The 21,942-nt window shown below is 38.1% G+C and overlaps 1 protein-coding gene across 3 annotated transcripts in view; it reads left to right on the plus strand.

Annotated features, from left to right (window-relative positions):
• Positions 1–21,942, plus strand: part of HMCN1 (hemicentin 1) — a 492,489-nt gene that overhangs the window by 353,827 nt on the left and 116,720 nt on the right. For all 3 annotated transcript variants that reach the window (XM_021102638.1, XM_021102639.1, XM_021102640.1), the window contains 9 exons: positions 2,671–2,821; positions 4,509–4,703; positions 6,177–6,290; positions 14,221–14,408; positions 16,137–16,233; positions 20,235–20,396; positions 21,105–21,218; positions 21,340–21,542; positions 21,828–21,909. In XM_021102638.1, coding sequence (XP_020958297.1) covers positions 2,671–2,821; positions 4,509–4,703; positions 6,177–6,290; positions 14,221–14,408; positions 16,137–16,233; positions 20,235–20,396; positions 21,105–21,218; positions 21,340–21,542; positions 21,828–21,909 — 1,306 coding nt within the window. The remainder of the gene's footprint in view (positions 1–2,670; positions 2,822–4,508; positions 4,704–6,176; positions 6,291–14,220; positions 14,409–16,136; positions 16,234–20,234; positions 20,397–21,104; positions 21,219–21,339; positions 21,543–21,827; positions 21,910–21,942) is intronic.

Below are 21,942 nucleotides of genomic sequence, written 5' to 3' on the forward strand. Positions count from 1 at the left end.
AACAAATAGTTCCATTTTACTTTGAAATTTTATTATTTTTAATTTAATCCAAGACCTTTTCACCCTGTATTTCATATGCATACATACAGATGCACAAACACATACACATATAAAAATTGAATAGAGTCTAGAATTATGCTAGGAATAAGGCAGTTTTTTAAAATTTCATAGTGAGCAGTAAAATTAGTTCCACATCCAAATTCTGATACTGATCTCATTATGATGCTTTAGTTAAACTGCTATATTTTTCAGGGTTTGGGATTCGTTCTCTAAACACGGTTTTTTTATTTTCCATATCCTTTATTCTTCTATTTTATTTCTCAGATAAGCAACATTACTTGAGTGAAAGAATGTTTTTGAGAAAATCCACCAAAAATATTGACAGCGTTAACCATAAGATATTTTGATAGGATATTTGTGTTTATTTATTTAAGCACTAAGGTTTTTGTTTGGCATGGAAATTTTGTTTATTTTTATCTTTTTATTTTTTTCTTGTCTTTTCTAGGGCCGTTCCCGCAGCATATGGAGATTCCCAGGATAGGGGTTTAATCGGAGCTATAATAGCCACCGGCCTACACCAGAGCCACAGCAACGCGGGATCTGAGCCGCGTCAGCAACCTATACCACAGCTCATGGCAACGCCGGATCCTCAACCTACTGAGCAAGAGCAGGGATCGAACCTGCAACCTCATGGTTCCCAGTTAGATTCGTTAACCACTGCACCACGACGGGAACTCCTGACATGGAAAATTTGAATTATACTATTTTTACATATATGATAAAATGTTAACAATGATTCATTGCATCCCAAATTATTTATTGAACTCATAGTTTTTGCTGAATACTATTTAAGGTGCAGGTGATACAGCTGTGAAAGAAACAGACAAATATTTCTGCTCATATGGAGTTTAGGGGAAAGAAAACTAAACAAACGAGAAGTACATATATGCCAGACAAGGTAAACATTATGGAGACAATCCACTTAGGAAAAGAACAGTGAGTAAAGAGAGGGTGATATGCATCTAGAGAAGGCCTCACTGATATGGTGATATTTGATCAGAAACTCCTAGACATTGAAGGAAGCAGACATAAGATTTTGAGAGGAAAATATTCTGCAGAGACTAGCAAGGGAACACAGAGGAAGGTGAGAGTGAAAGATCAATGGAGGGTCAGATCACACTGCTTGTAGACCAGCTGGCCTTATTCTGATGGAAAACCACTGGAAATTTTTTTTTTTTTTTTAGCATTTTCTTTTTCTTTTTTTTTTTTTTTATTATTATTTTTTTTATTTTCCCACTGTACAGCAAGGGGGTCAGGTTATCCTTACATGTATACATTGCAATTACAGTTTTTCCCCCACCCTTTCTTCTGTTGCAACATCAGTATCTAGACATAGTTCTCAATGCTATTCAGCGGGATCTCCTTGTAAATCTATTCTAGGTTGTGTCTGATAAGCCCAAGCTCCCGATCCCTCCCGAAACATAGGAGTGATATGATCTGTGTTAAGGTTTTAAGAAGATTACATCGGCTTCCTTACTGGTTGAAGAAAGAAGGGGTCCTGAAATGAACTTATTACTGTGGTCCAGGGACATAGATGATGGTTGCTTGGATGGAGCTGGTAGGATGTGAGCGAAAGAAATGAGTCAAAGGCAAGACCAGGATTTCGCGTGAGATCACACGGAGAGTGAGTTTAGGTAGAAAGAGAAGAGGCACTAGGACTTAGTGACAATGAAAAGATTACAAGGTCTGTGGGTTGTCGAGGTCCGAAGTCTCATCCTCCCATGGGGCCAAGACATTGTGGGAGTTGGGATGCTGGAGGGAGTGGGTGAGAAAGTTAAGAGGTGGCGGTCAGAAGGTGAGACTTTAGGACTGAGATTATGAAGGAATGCGACTATAGGTCTCTAGGAATGATTCCCCTATTAAGTGAATGAGAGAGGGTTGGGAACCAAAAAAAAAAAAAAAAAAATAGAGGAGAGGAGGTCAAGGAGCTGAGAGCAAAAGCACTGGATGACTGTCTATCTGGGTATTAAAATTACCAAGAATTATGAGTAAATTATCGTTAGGAGTAACAGTGAACCAGGAGCTAAAATCTTCAAGGAGAATTTCTTATAAACAAAAGTGTTTAGAAGATGAGAAATATCCTATTAAATGTAGGTAACATTATCAATAAAACATCATAAGATAAATATCTCTAGGTTAGTTTTTTTCAATTTTGAAGCAACTGATGTTTCTGAATGTATAATAGTGAATTTTAAGTCAAATCAGACTGTGCTAATACTGTCAATCTTTCATTTAAAAACTCTAGCATTTTCTATAAATTATGAGAAAAGATATACTTTTAATACAATGTGGAATCAGCTGAAGTTTTTTTTTCAGAATGGATAAATAGATATGATACCTAAGAATACTTTTCATCATAAATAATTTGTAAATGTACCACCCAGAAACACCTGGCACAGATGTAAACTACATGAGCTACAATTTTCAGTAAAGACATTATTACACAAAAACAATGAACTTATTCAAAGTAAATTAATTAAATTGTTGTCTTGAGTATTTCACATAAATTTTTATTTTTATTTATTAAAGAAATATAAAAATTATCACTGCATGGCCTCCTAGAGGATTTTCAGAGTACTTGCTGCTAACATTATTATAATTGAATCACAGCCCCTTAAATCAGATGACCATGTTACTATTGCGGCAAATGGACACACACTTCAAATCAAGGAGGCTCAGATATCAGACACTGGACGATATACTTGTGTAGCATCTAACATTGCAGGTGAAGATGAGCTGGATTTTGATGTGAATATTCAAGGTAATACTAATATGCTTGTATGTAATTTAATTTTTGTGATCTGACAAAGCAGTGAAAAGAGGTTTGACTTGGTCTGTTTTAAAGTGTATTTTTTTTCCTGTCAACAATAATTAAATTTATTATTGAAAACTTGGACTCGAGAAATTAATAAAGAAAATAATCCCATCATTCAGGGTAACTTCTGTTTATTTATGTATCCTTCTGATAGATTTTTTGTAAGTGTATACTTCATTTATGAATTTTAGTCACACAATACATACTTCTCTGTTCCAATAGCATTCCCCTAATATTATATCATGAAGTTCATCAGAAAGCTAATGTAACATCATATCAGAATTTAAATAGTAGGACTTGGAATTGAGTGATGATTTTGGCTCCTCTGAGCTTTGTGACTTGGGCAAGTTTCCTAACTATATTAAGCCCCTATTTCCTTGCTTTTAAAATTAATTGTGGTGAGTGCTGCAAAAGCAAAATGCTTAAGAAATGATTACTGTTATTGTTGATATCGTTACTCTCAGCATGATTTTTTATCACTTGAGTGTCCAAATATTTATTTAGCCAGACTCCTATTGTTGAATGTCTGGTTAGTTTCCACGTTAGTTTCCAGCGCTGCAGGGCAATGGGGAATCCTGGAAGAGGGACAGCGCTGTATAATAAAACACACAAGACTCTTACATTTAGAAAGTGGGGGACCAGGAGGCACTCTGTTCCGCAGAACAAAGGCGCCTAGGCTTTAGCCCACATGACTTTTATTAAGGAAGGTGATGAGATTATTATTAGTGGGATTAAGGAAAGTGACAAGATTAGTGGGCAGGGACAGGCAAAGGCAATATGGAGGCTATCTTCTTAGTGATATCAAAGGGGGTACCCTTAGGACAGAGTGCAGCTGTTTATAGAATAACATGGTTAATGCATAAGTCCTTTATCTTGTCTTTGAAGGAGACTGTGCTTTAGAACTCTGCATCCATAGATATGTGCCTTCTGCAGAGTTCAGCTGTTCTGTGGTCTCTGACACTTCACTGAACATCTTTATACATACAACTTTTGCACATCTTTGATTCTTTTATAAGTTGCTAATGATGGAAACTTTAGATCAAGGTTTATATGCTTGTATATACACACGGTAATGCTTTTGATATACAGGTAGATTGCCTTCTGGAAGTTCATACTTGTCCCCCAGAAAAGTTTGAGTATGTCCTATTGTTTTTGTTAAAGGATTTACAAATCCTGACTCCATTACTTCTTTAGTTTTCTTAGGAAGACAGATCAATGGGAAATGTTTGAAATTGAGCCTTTTTTTTTTTTTTTCGTTCCTTAAAATTAGTTTTCCCTATTATGATCGTATTCCTTAACCACGCCTATTATGTAATAGGTTCTTCCTGAGAGAAAGCCCCTTCATCTTCTAAGTGCTAGAGCCCTTTAACAGGGCGGGAGAACAAAGCATGACACAGCAGTCTGAGCACATACTTCTTGCTCTTCCACATGAGAGTCAGTTCCAACTTCTCTCTACTACTTTTTTTTAGCTAAGAGCTGTCTTGGTAGGTGTATAAGTACTGGAAAATATTTTCACATTGTCTAATTTGCTACATGGTCAAATCACTCTTGTGAACATATAGCTAAGATCTCTGATTAACAGAATGACATTGGCATTCACATGGGTCCAAAATTTCATGTTTTTCCACCATAGTTCCTCCAAGTTTTCAGAAGCTCTGGGAAATAGGAAACATGCTGGATACCGGCAGGAGGGGTGAAGCCAAGGATGTGATCATCAGCAACCCCATCTCTCTTTACTGTGAGACAAACGCTGCTCCTCCTCCTACACTGACGTGGTACAAAGATGGCCACCCTCTGACCTCGAGTGATAGAGTATTGATTTTGCCAGGTAAAGATGGTTAGGAATGGGATGAAAATCTGAATCTCCGTCAGATGTGTTTCTTCTTATTTATTAGACAAGGCTCATTGACTGACCTTCTGACCTTAGGATGTAACTGACACAGGATGCTGCATGCCACTGGTATCTATGCAACTTCCAGCTAGGCAAGTCTAGGCTAAGAATTTAACATAGGATAGGACACCTAAGTTAATTTTCAGGTCTACTATAGGATCATTCTATCAACTTAAGAAAGTCATTTGCCTCCATTTTTCTACATAATGTGATGAAATAATCAGCTTTTTTATGAACATTATTAATTATAACTTCTCAAAAATATTTGCCAAAAGTTACTTCTGTTTATTAAATGCATTTCTCAAATCAATAGTAAAGATTATTAGTTTCAAATATGTTATCATATGGTTTATCAATAGAAACAGAGATGTTTAAATTGTGGAATGATGATATTTTTAGGGCCTCTATTTACTTTCAGCGAACATTCAAATAGGCTTGTTAAAATTTATCAAATTATACACTTAAAGTCCGTTGTTTCCATTGTATGTAAATTTCATCTCGAATAAAAGAGTATCTTGGGAAAAAAGAGGTACTTAATAGAAATGACAACCAAGTGTAGTATGTGATCCTAAATTAGATCTGGTCTTGGGGAAAAAATAGTTATGAAAGACAGTATTGTGATAATAATGAAATTTAAATATGGACTGTGGTTCAATAGTGCATTTTTACTGATTTCACATTTTCTGATTTTGTTCATTATACTATAATCAATAAGGGATAATACTTGGTTTTATGAAATACAGATTTATGAGTATTTAGGGGTAAAGGGGCACCATGTCTCCAATATACTCCCAGCCTTTTTCTGAATCGTGTGAGTGTTGTTATTTAATTTACATGTGTAGATAAGAGTTAATATGTACCCATTTATGACAGGTATCAAATGGATTGAGATATAAGTAATTGGAAAACATAAGTAAAATTTTTGTATAATTATTTTAACTTTACATTTGAAATTTAAAAAGTTTAAAAATAGTCTTTCAAGACTGTATGTACGATGCTGTGCTTTATACCTTTTATATCCTCAGCTATTATTTTCTCAAATCAGTACTTGCCTCCAACAGTGTAACGTTCTTTTCCATATGTTGAAAACTGTAAAAGCAAGAAGTCCCTCCATAGCGACACTCTACGTGGAACGTGAGAGGGGCACGGAGCAGCATTCCTCCCTTGAGGAAAGTCTACACAAGCAATTTATTTCTCAGGAGAGCTCATTCATATGCTGGGTCACTTTTCACTAACACAGTGTTTGTCATAAACATGGTATGGGCATTAAAACTGAAACACTGAATGAAGTAAGAGCCTTGAAAGATAATGTAAGGAGGTCATTAGACCTGAAAAATTATCTCTCTGGTTATGACCGCTTTTGCTCTAAGATTTAGAGAAGTAAACATATGTATTGGGATGTATTTCCAGGAGGGCGAGTGTTGCAGATTCCACGGGCAAGAGTAGAAGATGCTGGGAGATACGTGTGTGTGGCTGTGAATGAGGCTGGAGAAGATTCCCTCCAGTACGACGTCCGTGTGCTCTGTGAGTCTTTCGGCTTGGTTTTTTTTTGTTTGTTTGTTTGTTTCTTATGCATGCTTTCATTCAAAAAGTTTTTGAGGAACTAGTGTTGGCAAGATGCTGCGCTAAGCATTTTAGAGACATAAAGATAATCAGAAACCAATGGTTCTTCCTGGGAGTTAATTGTTTTAGTCGAATTGAGAGCACATTAGTTAGGACTCCTGAAGTATCAATTAGCAAACTGGCTTAAACCAAAAAGAAAAGAGAATTATTCATTCAAATAACGCACAATAATTCAAAAGAGAATGATTCACGAACCTGAGAAGTCCCAGGGTAGAACTGGCTGCAGTCATATCTGACTTCTCAGGCTCTCAAGAGTTCCATCAAACTTTACCCTTCTCTTCCTCTTGGTTTCTTTGTTAGCATCACTCTCAGGGGGATCCCTTTGTATAGTAAGTTGGCTCCTGGAAACTCTGATTTTACATCTTCCTAGTTTCACAGCCAAGCAAAAGCTTTTATTTCCCAGTATTTGCAACTGAAGTCCTAGAATTGGATTTTCATGGTTTTATTTGGCTAAGTGTGAGTCACATACCACCTGTGAACCAATTACAGAGGCCAGGAGGCCTGACTGATGCAGCCTAGTTCCCATGCCCACTCTTGGATCACAGTTATCTCCATATGAATGCAGGGGCTGAGAGTGGAAGAAGCATTGTACCTTTAAGGGAAAAGAGATGATGCTACTAGAAGCAGGAACAAATAGATGCTTCCATCAGAAGGAGCTGAGCTAGAGAAGGGGCAGTGGGAATGTATAGGAAGCAGTTGGTATCAAAGATTTTATAGAGGAAGTGATTAAGTGATATGAAGCATTAGGCCCCCACCTCAGAGTATAAGAGGGCACTGAGATTGTGATCCTGGGTGATAAAGGAAATCATAGCAAGACTAATAAAAATAGATGAAGGAAAACAACATGACTTGGGAACAAGGAAGTCAGGTTTTTTTTAATACATGGTGAATTAGCATGGTGCCAGTATGCTTGGGAAAATGTTCAATAAGACGTTGTAAATATGGAACTACAACCCAAGAGAGAGAAATGACCTAAGAATATAGATTTGAGAGTTATCCACAAATAGGCAATATTCAAAGAAATGAGGTTTCCAATGGAAAGTGTTACAGATCAAACAGGAGAAGATCAGAGGAGGATCAGTGTAGGATCATTTACAAATAGGTTACAGGAAAAAGAAAGAGTTGGGGGAGAGACAATCTGAGGAGCTAACGAAAAGCAGTAACTACCATGTTGCAGAATCCAAGGCATAGAAAGGTTATCAATAAATGGGTTTAGGAAGTTTCCATTGTGGCTCAGCAGATTAGGAAACCGGCATAGTGTCCATGAGGATGCAGGTTCAATCTCTGGCCTTGCTCAGTGGGTTAAGGATCCAGCGGCATTGCTGCAAGCTGCAGTATAACTCACAGATGCTTCTTGGATCCAATGTTTCTGTGGCTGTGGCATAGGCCTCGGCTGCAGCTGCAATTCGACCCCTGGCCTGGGAACTTCCCTATGCCACATGCAACTGTAAAAAGAAAAAAAAAAAGAAGTTGGTTGAGTATAGCATGCTAAAATAAGTTTAGCAAACTAAAAATAAGGGTCAGGGGTGGAGAGAAAGGCCATTTGGCTTTGAAACTAAGAAATCATTGGCAAAACTCGAGATCAACTTATATGTAGTATGATGTGATGCAGAGCCACAGAACCAAAGGATACGTATTGAGCAAATAATCAGAGAGAAAAGTAAAAATATATAGTACTCTTGAGACATTTTGAAGAGGTAGGCTTGCTCACGGGTCTAGTCACTGAGGATACAGCTGTGAGCACAGTAGACACCAGGCCTTGTTCAGAGAGCTTATAAACTTGCTGGGGGCAGAGGTGTTGATGGTGAGTGTCTAAGGTATGACTGTCTACAGCTGAACGAAGTGGGTGGAGGTGAAACTAGGGCGAGATGGGTCATTAGCGTGGATTTTGGTCTACAAGGAAGTGATAAGGAAAAGGATAAGAGAGAAGACAGTTAAAATCAGTGCGAACATCATCAAGAGTAGTGGGGTATCCCAGCCCACCTGGCTTAATTTCACCTAAATTTTGAAAGCATTTAGGACAGGGTGGGAGGATCTGATAGAGTAGCAAGAGAGTAGAGTTGGGAAAGAACTGGCGTTTGGGTAAATCAAAGTGGAATTTAGAAATACCAGCATTTTTAGCAGCATGGATGGACCTAGAAACTATCATGCTGAGTGAAGTCAGCCATACAATGAGACACCAACATCAAATGCTCTCACTGACATGTGGAATGTGAAAAAAGGACAGACGGAACTTCTTTGCAGAACAGATGCTGACTTACAGACATTGAAAAACTTATGGTCTCCAGAGGAGACAGTTTGAGGGGTGGGGGGATGTGCCTGGGCTGTGGGATGGAAATCCTGTGAAATCAGATTGTTATGATCATTATACAACTACAGATGTGATAAATTCTTTTGAGTAATAAAAAAAGTAAAATAAAATAAAAAAAGAAACAAAAGGTAAATTTAAACCAGCAATATGTTTTTTCATACCAAGATGGGTCAAGGCACCATGAATGGTCTCTGTCAGTTTCTACTAAAAACACTAAGGAAATGGAATTTAGGAGAGTACATCAAACTGCCTATAATTGTATTTTTTAATGTTAATATCATTAATTCCAATATGTAAGTCTGGATTATTCTCCAAAAAGCTGGCATTCCACCTGGCTTTTATATCCTGGCCTTTCACCACGAGAATTCTCTGGTAAAAGACAAAAGAATTCCCATTTTCAGCATTACCATTCTGCAATAATCTATTCTTTTTATTTGTAATGTTTAAAACATTTTAGTACAATACTAAAAATCTTTTATACATTAGAAACTAAAAATTTTTCCTGCCTACCACAAAAATGTAATGAGCGATAAAAACATTATTTACTTAAAAAAATGGAATTTAGGGATTAGGTAATTAAGGAGAGACCTTTATAACTTCCACCTGTTATTTTTATTTAGAAGGAGATTAGAAAGCATGTTGGAGATGAGTTTTGAGAGGCAGGAACAGAGCAAGATAAATGGCCCACAAAGTCTGTCCCAATTAGGGACATTTCACAGCGTTTGAGGCTGGGTGTTGTAACCCAGCTGGAGGGCAGGTCAGAGCAAAGAGCTTTGGTGGAGGCCCTACCTTGGACCTGTAGTGCCTCACCTGGTAGCTCCTAAGGACTCAGCTCCAAGTAGAAGTTCAGGAAAATATAGAATCTTTACGTCCTAGCATTTCATTTGATTAGTTTTAACAGTGTGTGTGTGGGGGGGGTGATAACTTCACTTAATCTGAAATTCAAGTTTATTATTTACTAATATGCAGTTTAAACAATATGTATTATGTTAAAAGTACAGCAAAAATTATATAATTTCAAAATGTGAAGGTATGCCTTCAAACAGCATTGGAATTTTTAAAATTTAATTTTATTGGTGTATAGTTGACTTGCAATGTTGTATTAGTTTCAAGTGTACAGCAAAATAAATCAGTCTTACATATAACTATATCCACTCTTTTTTCCCATATATTTATTTATTTTGTCTTTTTAGGGCCGCACCCACAGCATATGGAGGTTCCCAGGCTAGGAGTTCAATTGGAGCTATAGCTGCCAGCCTACACCACAGCCACAGCTATGCAGGATCTGAGCCTGGTCTGTGACCTACACCACAGCTCACAGCAAGGATGGATCCTTAACCCACTGAGCAAGGCCAGGGAGTGAACGTGCATCCTCACAGATGCTAGTCAGATTCACTTCTGCTGAGCCACAACGGGAACTCCCTTTTTTCCCATATAGATTATTACAAATTATTCAGTAGATTTTCCTGTGCTGTACAGGTTCTTGTTAATCATCTATTTTCTACAGTATCGCGTATATGTTTTTTCCACCCTCCCAATTCTTCCCTCCCCCAACGACTTCATCTATGGTAACTGAAAGATTTGTTTTGAAATCTGTTTTTTTTTCTGTTTTATAAATGTTATTTTATGTCATTTTTACTAGATTCCACATATAAATGGTATCATATGATATTTGTCTTTCCCTGTCTGACTTCACTTAGTATGATAATTTCTAGGTCCATCCATGTGGCTACAAATGGCATTATTTCATTCTTTTTGTGGCTGAGTAATATTCCATTGTATGTATGTACTGCATCTTCTTTATCCACTCCTCTGTCAATGGACGTTTAGGTTGCTTCCATGTCTTGACTATTGTAAATAGTGCTTCAATGAACATTGGGGTTCATGTATCTTTTTGAATTACGGTTTTCTCGGGATACATGCCCAGGAGTGGGATTGCTGGATCATATGGTAGTCCTATATATTCTGTTTTTTAAGGACCCTCCATCCTGTCCTCCAAAGTGGTTGCACCAATTTACATTCCCACTAACAGTGCAAGAGAGTTCCCTTTTCTCCACACCCTCTTAAGCATTTATTGTTTGTAGACTCTTTTTTCTTTCATTTGACATGTTTTAATAGCGTGGTCATGGAGTGGGCTTCTAAAAAGGGTTAAATCTGAGGATGGGGATTCAATTTTCTAAAATGAGGGATTTTTTTTTTAAGATTCTTAGTTTTTCTATTATAGTTGATTTACAATGTTCTGCCAATTTCTGCTATACAGCGAAGTGACAGTCATATATAAATTCTTTTTCTCACATTATCCTCCATCATGTTCCATCACAAGTGACTGGATGTAGTTCCCTGTGTTCTATAGCAGGATCTCTAAAATGAGGGATCTTAATCTAGAATCTTGTTGGTCTGCTTGCTGTTTAACTTCTCTGTTAAGGAATTCAAAGAGGTGTCTTCCAGAGAGACAGCTTCTCATATGATCTTTTCCTCTTAATAGCCCCATCCAGCTTCTTCTTGACAAAGAAGCAATACACTTGTTTGTTCCCACCACACAATTTCTTCAACGTTAACTTTGTTTATTCTCTCTTGTGTCTCCCTTACTTCCTCCTCCCCAACCCCATCACCCAGCACTGCACTGGGAGAGCTCCATGAGGACAGTGGGCATAGCTGACTTGCTTACCGCTAAAAACTCAGCATCTTACCCAACACCTGAACCATAGAAGATGCTTAATATTATTGTGTTTAATGAATGAATTGGTGGCAATGAATGATGACTAGTGAAAACACAGAGGTTCCTATCCTGGTTTAGTTGATTGCACTGGGTTCTGACAACTATCAGAACATGTGAAAAAAAGAATTTAAAGTCAATTCCACAGTGAATTTAGTTTTGGGAGTGTATGTTAGGTATCTGGCTAATACTTGCTGCAGGCATTACTCATACATAAGCCGCAGACGTCTGCCCAGAAAAATTTGTGAATTATTGTCGTTACTGTTAATTGAGCATTATAAAAACTGTGGAATATTACATGCACAAAAACTGCACATGTACAGGGTAATATTTTATCATAAAGCAAGTAGTTGTAGAACTCCTACCCAATTCAAGAAATAGAGAGTTCCCTGGTGGCCTAGCAGGTTAATGATCCAGCGTTGTCACTGCTGTGGCTCAGGTCACTGTTGTGGCAGGAGTTTGATCCCTGGCCTGGTGTCCTCCGCTTGTGGACTTTTTGATGATGGCCATTCTGACTGGTGTGAAGTGATACCTCATTGTAATTTTGATTTGCATTTCGCTAATAATTAGTAATGTTGAGTCTTTTCATGTGCCTTTTGGCCATCTGTCTGTCTTTGGAGAAATGTCTGTTTAGATCTTCTGCCCATTTTTTATTGGGTTTTTGTTTTTTTTGATATAAAGCCCTATGATATATTTTGGAGATTAATCCCTTGTCAGTCACTTCATTTGCAAATATTTTTTCCCATTCTGTGGGTTGTCTTTTTGTTTTGTTAATGCTTTCCTTCACTGTGCAAAAGCATTTGAGTTTAATTAGGTCCCATTGGTTTTTTTGTTGTTTGTATTTTCATCATTCGAGGAGGTGGATTGAAGATACTGCTGTGATTTATGTCAGCGAGTGTTCTGCCTATGTTTTCTTTTAGGAGTTTTATAGTGTCTGGCCTTAGGTTTGGGTTCTTAATCCATTTTGGGTTTATTTTTTTGTACGGTGTTAAAAAGTGTTCTCATTTCATTCTTTTACATTAAGCTGCCCAGTTTTCTCAGCACCACTTATCGAAGAGACTCCCTGCCTCCACTGTATGTTCTTGCCTCCTTTGTCATAGATTAGTTGACCCTAGGGGCTTGGGTTTATTTCTGGGCTTTCTATGGTGTTCCACTAATCTATATTTCTGTTTCTGTGCCAGTGCCGTATTATTTTGATGACTCTAGCTTTCTGGTATAGACTGAAGTCAGGGAGCCTTTTTCTCCATTTCTTTTTTGTTTTGTTTTGTTTTTTGTTTTTTGTCTTTTTGTCTTTTGTCTTTTGTCTTTTGTTGTTGTTGTTGTTGTTGCTATCTCTTGGGCCACTTCCGCGGCATATGGAGGTTCCCAGGCCAGGGGTTGAATCGGAGCTGTAGCCACCGGCCTACGCCAGAGCCACAGCAACGCGGGATCCGAGCCGCGTCTGCAACCTACACCACAGCTCACGGCAACGCCGGATTGTTAACCCACTGAGCAAGGGCAGGGACCGAACCCACGACCTTGTGGTTCCTAGTCGGATTCGTTAACCACTGCGCCACGACGGGAACTCCTCCATTTCTATTTTTCTTTTTCAATATTGCTTTGGCTCTTCGGGGTCTTTTGTGTTTCTATACAAATTTTAAAATATTACTGTGGGTCTTGTAGCCTTGATTATTTCTTTATAGACTTTCAGTCTAGTTTTTGAGAGACCCAAGTACTGCAGGGTGGTATCTGCATTAAACATGTAATCTTTACTGATTGACAAAGATGTGGTACTTTTTAAGAGACCGAAACAAAATAACTGTTTTCAAAACAGAACAAAGTGATTATTCACTTCGATAATGAATTTTTACATTAACAAAAGGAGCCGACACATGCATTCCTAGTTTAACATTTCCATTTTTTTAAAGTGTTACAGGTAATGGGTGTTTTCTCATGAGACAGTGGGTTAAGGATCTGGCATTGTCTCTTGTGGTGCAGTGTCTTGAGTTACTGCTGTGGTATGGGTTCAAGCCTTGGCCTGGGAACTTCCCCATGCTGTGTGTGTGGCCCAAAAAAATTATGGGTAATATGTGATTTTTCATAACTGGCTAGTCTAACATCAGGTGGATATGACCCTGGGTTGATTCTGCAGTATTATTTTAAATGAGAATATATGTATATAGAAAGATCCAGAGCATGACTGGATCTCTGGTGTACATAAGGATCACCTGGATGGTTTGTTAAAACACAGATTTCTTGACCCTCCCAAGGAGGCCCATGGAGGAAGCCTGGGTTGGACCCCCAAATTTGCATTTCTAGCTAAGCTCCCAGGTAATGCTTGCTGTCATATCACTGTTCCCGAGGCTGAGGTAACACACTTTGAGTAGCCCAGAAAATTCCCTTGCACGTGAGGCAAATCTGTAAAGATCTGCCTGGCTTGTCTAGATGACCAAGCAGATGCAGCTATCAGTTTGTACAGGTGCTATTTGCATGTATACTTGCAAACCCAGAGGCTGTCATGGAAGGGGCTGAGGGAGAAATCAGACAAGATATATGGAGGAAGAATTGGGATTAACCTAAATGGCAATGAAACTGTGAGAGGGCTTAGCCCAGGAGAGGCGAAGAGAGGGAGGAGAATAAACCCAAATTCATGCGGTTTTTATCACCACTCTAGTTTCTTAGTATAAAATGTTACTTCAGGGTCATGGGTTCTTCAGCTTTTGCTCCTCTCTTATCCGAAACCTTTTAAAATTGTCAGAAAACTAAAATAATTTAGCAAAGACTTTGTTTCCTGTCGTTCTCTCTCTGTTGCAATCACTTGTTAGTGCCACCAGTTATCAAGGGAGCAAATACTGATGTCCCTGAAGAGGTCACAGTGCTGGTGAACAAGAGTGCACTGATGGAGTGTTTCTCCAGTGGCAGCCCCACACCAAGGAATTCCTGGCAAAAAGACGGGCAGCCCTTGCTAGAAGATGAGTATCACACATTTCTGTCTAATAGGAGAATTCTGCAGGTAAATGTAAAAAGAAAAGAAAATCTAATTTAAAAATCGCTATTTGACTTTGTATTTTATAATAATTGTCTTTTTTACTTTTAAAAATAATTTGTTTCGGAGTTCCTGCTGTGGCACGGTGGGTTAAGAACCCAACTGCAGTGGTTCAGCTCTCTGTGGAGGTATGGGTTTGTTCCCTGGCCCATGGCAGTGGGTTAAAAGATCTGGCATTGCTGTAGCTGTGGCTCAGATTCAGTCCCTAGCCTGGGAACTTCCATATACCGCAGGTGCAGTCATAAAAAAATAATAATAGGTTGTGTTGGTTTATAAATAGTTGTGAAAATAACTAATCATAAAAAGGACATAAGATAAAGTTCTTCTTCATTCTGTCTCACTATCAGAGGTGACCACTATTAACAGTTTTGTGTGAATTCTTCCAGAAAGTATCTGTATAACTAGTACACACACCTCTAAACTTAACTACAGTATGGCTTCTGTGATAAAAATCACATTATAAGCAAATTATCACAGTTCTTTCCATTTAAGTATTTCTGATGATAAAATTCTAGATAGTATAAGTTTCCCTACAGATTAAAATTTATCCTCAGTGGGCAAAGAATTGATAGTAAATAATATTGGGAACCACATAAATATCCTGAGTTGTTGTTCACTAATGGGCATGTGTATATTTTTCTTTCTAAGTTCCTAATGAGAAGATTGGCACTTGTAGACAGAACGCCAACTCTTTTGTTAGGATACAACTTAAGAAATCATTTCTCGAACATCTTAATGATAGTCTATAGGCCCCAGAATCTAACCCTCAGTGTATCTAACACAGGACATATGGAGTTCTTTATTAAAAACAAACAAACAAACAATGAGGTTCACTGTAAATAATCTTAACTTCTCAAAGTTTCTTCTAAACCTCGTGATTATTTCTGTTTGATGCTCATGCAACCTTTAGTAAAATACTTAAACATTTCTCTGACTAGGGCCAAAAGATATATAGATGGATAGAAATTTCTGCATCATAAAAGCATATATATATCTGCTGTATTAACTAAGTCTTGCTACATAAAACAAGCCACTCCAAACAACAGCAAACGAGAAGCATTTATTTAGCTCACAAGGCTTGTGGTTGGCTGGGTGATTCTCCTGGTCTCAGCAAGGTGTACTCAAGTGTCTGCCTGCTGTGGATTGAAAAAGTGGCTCTGCTCATCTTGGCTGGGCTCTTGCAAGTATCTAGGGTCTCAGTTGCAATAACTACACTGGCTTTTCCCACGTGATCTCTCACCCTCCAGCAGGCTGGTCCTGGTTGCCTCACACAGTGGTGGCAGAGGTCCCAATGAGTAAGGAGACATGCACAAGGCCTAGGTTTGAAATGGAACACTGTCACATCCATCACAGTTTATTGACCAAAGCCAGTCATAAGGCCAACATAAATTCCGCATCTTTTCTCCAGTTCCTGATGGGAGGAACTTCAGAGTCACATTGCCAGGGCTGTAGACAGGAAGTGGGAGAATGATTCTTTTTGAAGTCAACATGCAAGTATGTATAAAATTGCCTTTTCTGATTAGAAATCTTTATAAATATTTGATTGGCCTAATAAAAACAGCATGAGCACGATTACATTCAATTTTTTCTTATGCTCATCTGGTATTAAGTAGAAAGAATATGTATTGTTTATTCTCAAAAATTGACAAATGCTTTATAAAAAATTTCATTGAAATCTCTGCAATTTTTCCTTAGATTCTCAACATTCAAATCACAGATATCGGCAGGTATGTGTGTATTGCCGAGAACACAGCTGGAAGTGCCAAAAAATATTTTAACCTCAATGTTCATGGTAAGAGTTCAGTTTCACAAACATCTGTTAGAGTATGCTGCAAAAAGCAGGAAAATTCTGTTTTAGATTATGTAGGCTTTTTTTTTTTTTTTTGAACTTGAACAATGGGTAGAGCCTGCAGCCTGCATTCATTCGGTCTGTCCCCTTCTTTCTTCCTACCACAGCTTGTAGGATTTATAAAGTACAAATCTTTTAGAGGTCTGTTTTTATATTATTGCAGTCCATCACGAGAAAATAGTTACTCTGACATATTTAAACATTTAAAAAAAAAAAAATCAGAGTTCCCATTGTGGTGCAGTGGAAACAAATCCAAGTAACCATGCAGTGGCAGGTTCAATCCACCTCGTTCAGTGGGTTGAGGATCCAGGCGTTGCCTTAGCTGTGGTGTAGGTCACAGATGCAACTCAGAACCTGCATTGCGGTGGCTGTGGTGTAGGCCGGCAGCTGTAGCTCCAACTCAACCCGCGGCCTGGGAACTTCCATATGCTGCGGGTACAGCTCTAAAAAGAAAAGAAAAAAAAATCAAAATTTAAAAGACTACAAGTCTAAACCAAGTTAGAACCAAATATAGCTCTTCTAATAAAAATTTACCCCGTAGGCCTGATTGGAAATAGGTTCTGTCCTCACTTGTAGCATTCATGTTGAGTTACACCCTTCAGTACCTAATATCGTCCCTGAAGAAGAAAAAAATCCTGTTGTGAAATTAAATCCTAAAAACCATCACTACACCTAATTCAGATTTTAAGTCCTTGATAAAGGCTAGACACTCCATAAATACTAATTTTATTTTGTTAAAAAAGCAGCTGAATGTCTACCATAAATCATTTTAGTTTCATGATGCACAGCTGCTTCCACAATATTAAATTGGAAATGGTGAACAATTATTATGAGATTTTCTTTCCATGTGTGATTCATATACACAATTCTTGCTCATTTTGAAAATAGCTGAAATTTGACATTTCATGAAAAATTTCTTCAAAAGACTTATTGAGCATAATGGATATTCTTTTTTGGTGTGATATGTAGGGAGTATTGATGTCTAAATATTTGTTTGTGTAACAAATATTTAAAACACTTTTAACTTTGTATTCTCCGTTCTTAGCAAGTTTGTTTTTTTTTTTTTCTTTAATGTGTAAATCTGACCAAAACAGAAAAAAGTGTGCTGTGAATTCTCAGGAAGAATGACTTAAATATAATCATGGTGCAAGTACTTATTCTACTCTGTAAATTACAGTAGAATAAAAGTTGAAAAATAAAAATGTCAATTATTTTTTCCTGATTCCCCAAGGCAAGATTAATTTATCCTCCTTTATGTGATCAAAAGCATCTTGTAAATACCCCAGTTTTAGCAGTTACATGTGCTACCTCATTGTCTTCATATATCTGTATCCTTACCTTTATCCCATCACTTTGCAATAAATTCCGTAGGAAAATGGTCATTGCTTACAGATCTTGATCTTCCTCAACCTAAAGTCTCAGTTGCTAAATAAATACTTGATATTCCTCTATTATATTTCCTTCATAATGTTTCCTCTTCTAACGCACAGCAGAAACACTGGAAGAGGGAGCCTTGTGTATCTTGAGAGCCGAAGACACCACTAGTATTTGCTATTAAGAATTGGATGGAATTCAAGGGAGTTCCCTGGTGGTGCAGCAGATAAGGATCTGGTGTTGTCACTGCTGTGGTTCAGGTCACTACTGTGGCGTGGGTTTAATCCCTGTTCCGCATGCTGTGGGTACAGCCAAAAAAATCCAAAAACAAAAGAACTGGGCCTCAGGAGAAGCTTTCCTCTTACCTGTAAATGGTGTCTTGAGCTCCTGTCTGCAGTCGGGAATCCATACCCACATATTGGAAAATTCATTTGGAGAAGAAACCATCTAAATTATTTTTGCTTAAAACCCTACCATTTGTTCCCTCCCCCTTCATCAATGCTTGCTTCTTTTGGACTCTAACCTTCAGTCTGTTGACCTCCCAGTTTTTTCCACCTCTGTGTGTCTTTATCTTCTCAGCACCCCTACTCAACGCTGCATGTAAAAACACATGCTGACTGCTTGATACCCACCCGGGGCTGTGCCACGTGTTTTATATATGTTCTTTTATATAATTATCTCAATAACCACAGATCGTTGGTGCTATTTTATGCCCCTTGGAGAGACAGAGGGAAAAACAGGTTCGCTGAAGTAATACCCCAGGTTACACAGCTGGCAAGTGCAGAACCAGGATTTTAACTCTGGTGGTCTAATTCCAGAGGGTTTAAGCTTAGCTGCTTTTCTGTATTAGCTCTCACTAAATGCCACATCTGCACCATACCTGTGCCTTGATAGCCAACCGTGGCCGGAGGAACTCTTGGCATCAAGAGTATTGATGGCATTATAAATTTATCGGTACCTCCTTGAAAGGAGCCCTTACACTGCTTGGGGCTCCTCTATATGTTTCTACTCCAGAGTGCCTCTCATGCCTCATCCCTGCTCGTCAAATGTCAGATGGCCCCTGTCTTGGGAGGCTCAGGCAGCCATATCAAAATGCCAGAGACTTTGTGGTCTAAATAACAGAAATTTATTTTTGCACCACTCTGGAGGCTAGAAAGTCCAAGATCAAGGTTCTGGAAGAGTTCATTTTCTGACGAAGGCGCTTTCTGGCTTGCAGATGGCCCCTTTGTCCTCACAAGACCTTCCCGCTAAGCACACACATGGACAGAAAAACAAGGAAGCTCTCAGGTGTCTCTTTTCATGAAGACAAAATTTTTGTGGGCTCAGGACCTAATTCTCTTAACTTTTACTGCTTCCTTTTGGGCCCCATCTTTAAAGACAACCGCACTGGGAGTTAGGGCTTCCTCACATAAATTTGGGGGGGGGGGCACAAACATTCAATCAATAACAGTTTCACGTTCACTCTCACTTTCCCTCAGCAAATGCCCTTACCTCTGTTTGACAGAGAAAAGAGAAGGCGTATCCCAGAAACCACTTTGCATCACCATCAAATTGAGAGTATCAGCTGCATCCGTTACTGCTATTGCACCCTTCCTTCTGTTGCCCCGCTTTTGTTTTTGATGCTATTTTAAGACCTCAGTCTTCCTATAAGAGCGTGCATTAGTGTACTAGAAAGAGCATGATAGAATCATATAGAGAGTATAATAATAGAGGGTGACATTAATTGTATGCTTCTTGTCTTAACTCTCTTCACTGGCCTAAGCAAGATCCATTGCTGCCTTTACTAATCCATTCCTTCATGTATTCATTCCTCTTTATGTTCATTCCCTGCTCCTATTTCCCTCCCCCTACATAGGAAACCATTCACATGTGCAAGAGGTGACCCTTCGACATGCATGTGTTCTTGAAAGACATCTATTGTTCCATATGCATATGTTTTAATATGCATAATTGTTAGGGCATTATTAGTCTTCACTTTTTATCTGTACTGCTTTTGCTTTTGGAATTGTTTTTTTGTTGTTGTTGTTTTTGAACAATAAGCCATGAAATTGTTCATTTCTTAAATGTTCTGCTCATCTTAAAAGTCGATTTACATTGTCAAAATAACTGTATAGTTTATCAATAGATAGATACCGTAAAATAAAATGTATACCCTATTACAGCAATAATAGGTACCTTCTTGAAATGAGGTACCTGAAAGCAGGAAAATGAAAACTTTAAAGATGTAATGTTAAAAACAAGAATTTTCAAATGTATCTAACAAAAAATCACTATTAGGCCTTTGTACATTGACAAAACCGTCTTGGGAACTGCCAAGGACATTTTACAAATAAAATGCCTCATGATTCTGTCTCTGAAAATTCTAGTGTTCTCTTTCAGTTGAGAAAATCAAAACTGATGGATATTAGTTTGATGAAGCCATTAGGGAATTCTAAAAAGAAAGATAGCTAAATAATAGTATTATTAAGTCAGTGTTTTAGCAGAGTACAATAGTTGGGCTTATATGAATAAATTGGAGTATGTATTACTGATAATATCAGATTTCACTTTTAATATATTTGCTGTTATAGTTCCTCCAAGTGTGCTTGGTCCTAACCCTGAAAATCTCACTGTTGTGGTGAACAATTTCATCTCTTTGACCTGTGAGGTCTCTGGTTTTCCACCTCCTGATCTCAGCTGGCTTAAGAATGAACAGCCTATCGAGTTAAACACAAATGCTCTCATTGTGCCTGGTAAGGAGCTTAATATTATTTTCAAGTGGGAAACACTTTCTCAGTTTCCTTTATTTTTCATACAAATGGCATTTTAACTGAGTCATTTTCCAAACTTTGGTCTGACTGTATTTATTTGTTAACATTATATGTGATTCTCTTTAGCCCTCTGGGGCCATTAGGATAAAATTGTATGGATTTGGATGAACTTAGTGGGACTGCAGAGTAACAAGGGCTATATTAAGACATAATGAAATTTAGGAGCAGAACTGCTTAGTAATCCCTTGGGAGTGATAGACTAGTAAATAGTGCATTCATTGAATAAGTTTAGTGGTTGCTTTGAATCAATCCTAAAGCTTCTTGAGGATAAATAGACCGATAGATGGAGAGCCACTATGGCACTGTGGGAGATTTAAATCCAGAAAATGCTTTTCAACATGTTTTGACTATAATGCAGTTGCTGCTTGTTCACTAGACTCTATATCAAACAGTTCTACTGTCCATATGTGTTTGCTGGAGAGGAAATTTTATTTTCTTCTTTTACAAGGAAGTAGAGCAGTTAATGAAAGAAGCATCAAAGGGATCTGATTAAATTCTCTCATTTTATATATGAAATGCTTCTCTTCTAAGGGGAAGGATATGTTTTTTTCCATTTATCTTATCGAAAAGATAGTCATTACCACAACCTCTGTACCCCCACTCTTCAATTTGCCTTATATTCGCCCACAGGTGGTCGAACTTTACAAATTATCCGGGCCAAGGTATCTGATGGTGGTGAATATACCTGTATAGCTATCAACCAAGCTGGTGAAAGCAAGAAAAAAATTTCCCTGACTGTCTACGGTTTGTTTTCACTCTCCTCCTAAGATTTTTTCTTCATTTTTTAAACCGGCGCTAGGTATTTTCTATCGGAGCCTCTTAATAAAACAACAACAACAACCCTGTTCTTATTTTCTCCCTTCAGTGCCCCCAAGCATTAAAGATCATGGCAGCGAATCTCTTTCTGTAGTTACTGTAAGAGAGGGGACCTCAGTGTCATTGGAATGTGAGTCAAATGCTGTCCCACCTCCAGTCGTCACCTGGTATAAGAATGGGCGGAGGTTAACAGAGTCGACTCACCTGGAGATTTTGGCAGATGGACAGATGCTGCACATCAGGAAAGCCGAGGTGCATCTTTTATTCTTGTTTGTGCATCATGCCTCCTTGGGATTATGGAAGGGAGAACTGGAAGTTGCCTCTTCCCTTACTACAGTGAAAAAATATTTTCATTAAAAAATAGCATCATCAAAGCTGTTATTCTCATTTTTCATAAAAAAAAGCAGGATTGTAGAAGGCAATTAGGACTGGGGCATTTCAGCATAAAGATGACTGAGGATTTAATCTACACTTGAACAGTGTGATTGGTCATCTATAACTTAATGGAGCACATACAATAGTATCTTTTTCTTTTAGGTATCTGACACAGGCCAGTATGTATGTAGAGCTATAAATGTAGCAGGACGGGATGATAAAAATTTCCACCTCAATGTATATGGTGAGCATCTGCCTCTAATACAAGTCTTTTTCC

Source organism: Sus scrofa, chromosome 9 (genome assembly GCF_000003025.6).
Source record: "Sus scrofa isolate TJ Tabasco breed Duroc chromosome 9, Sscrofa11.1, whole genome shotgun sequence".
NCBI lineage: Eukaryota > Metazoa > Chordata > Mammalia > Artiodactyla > Suidae > Sus > Sus scrofa.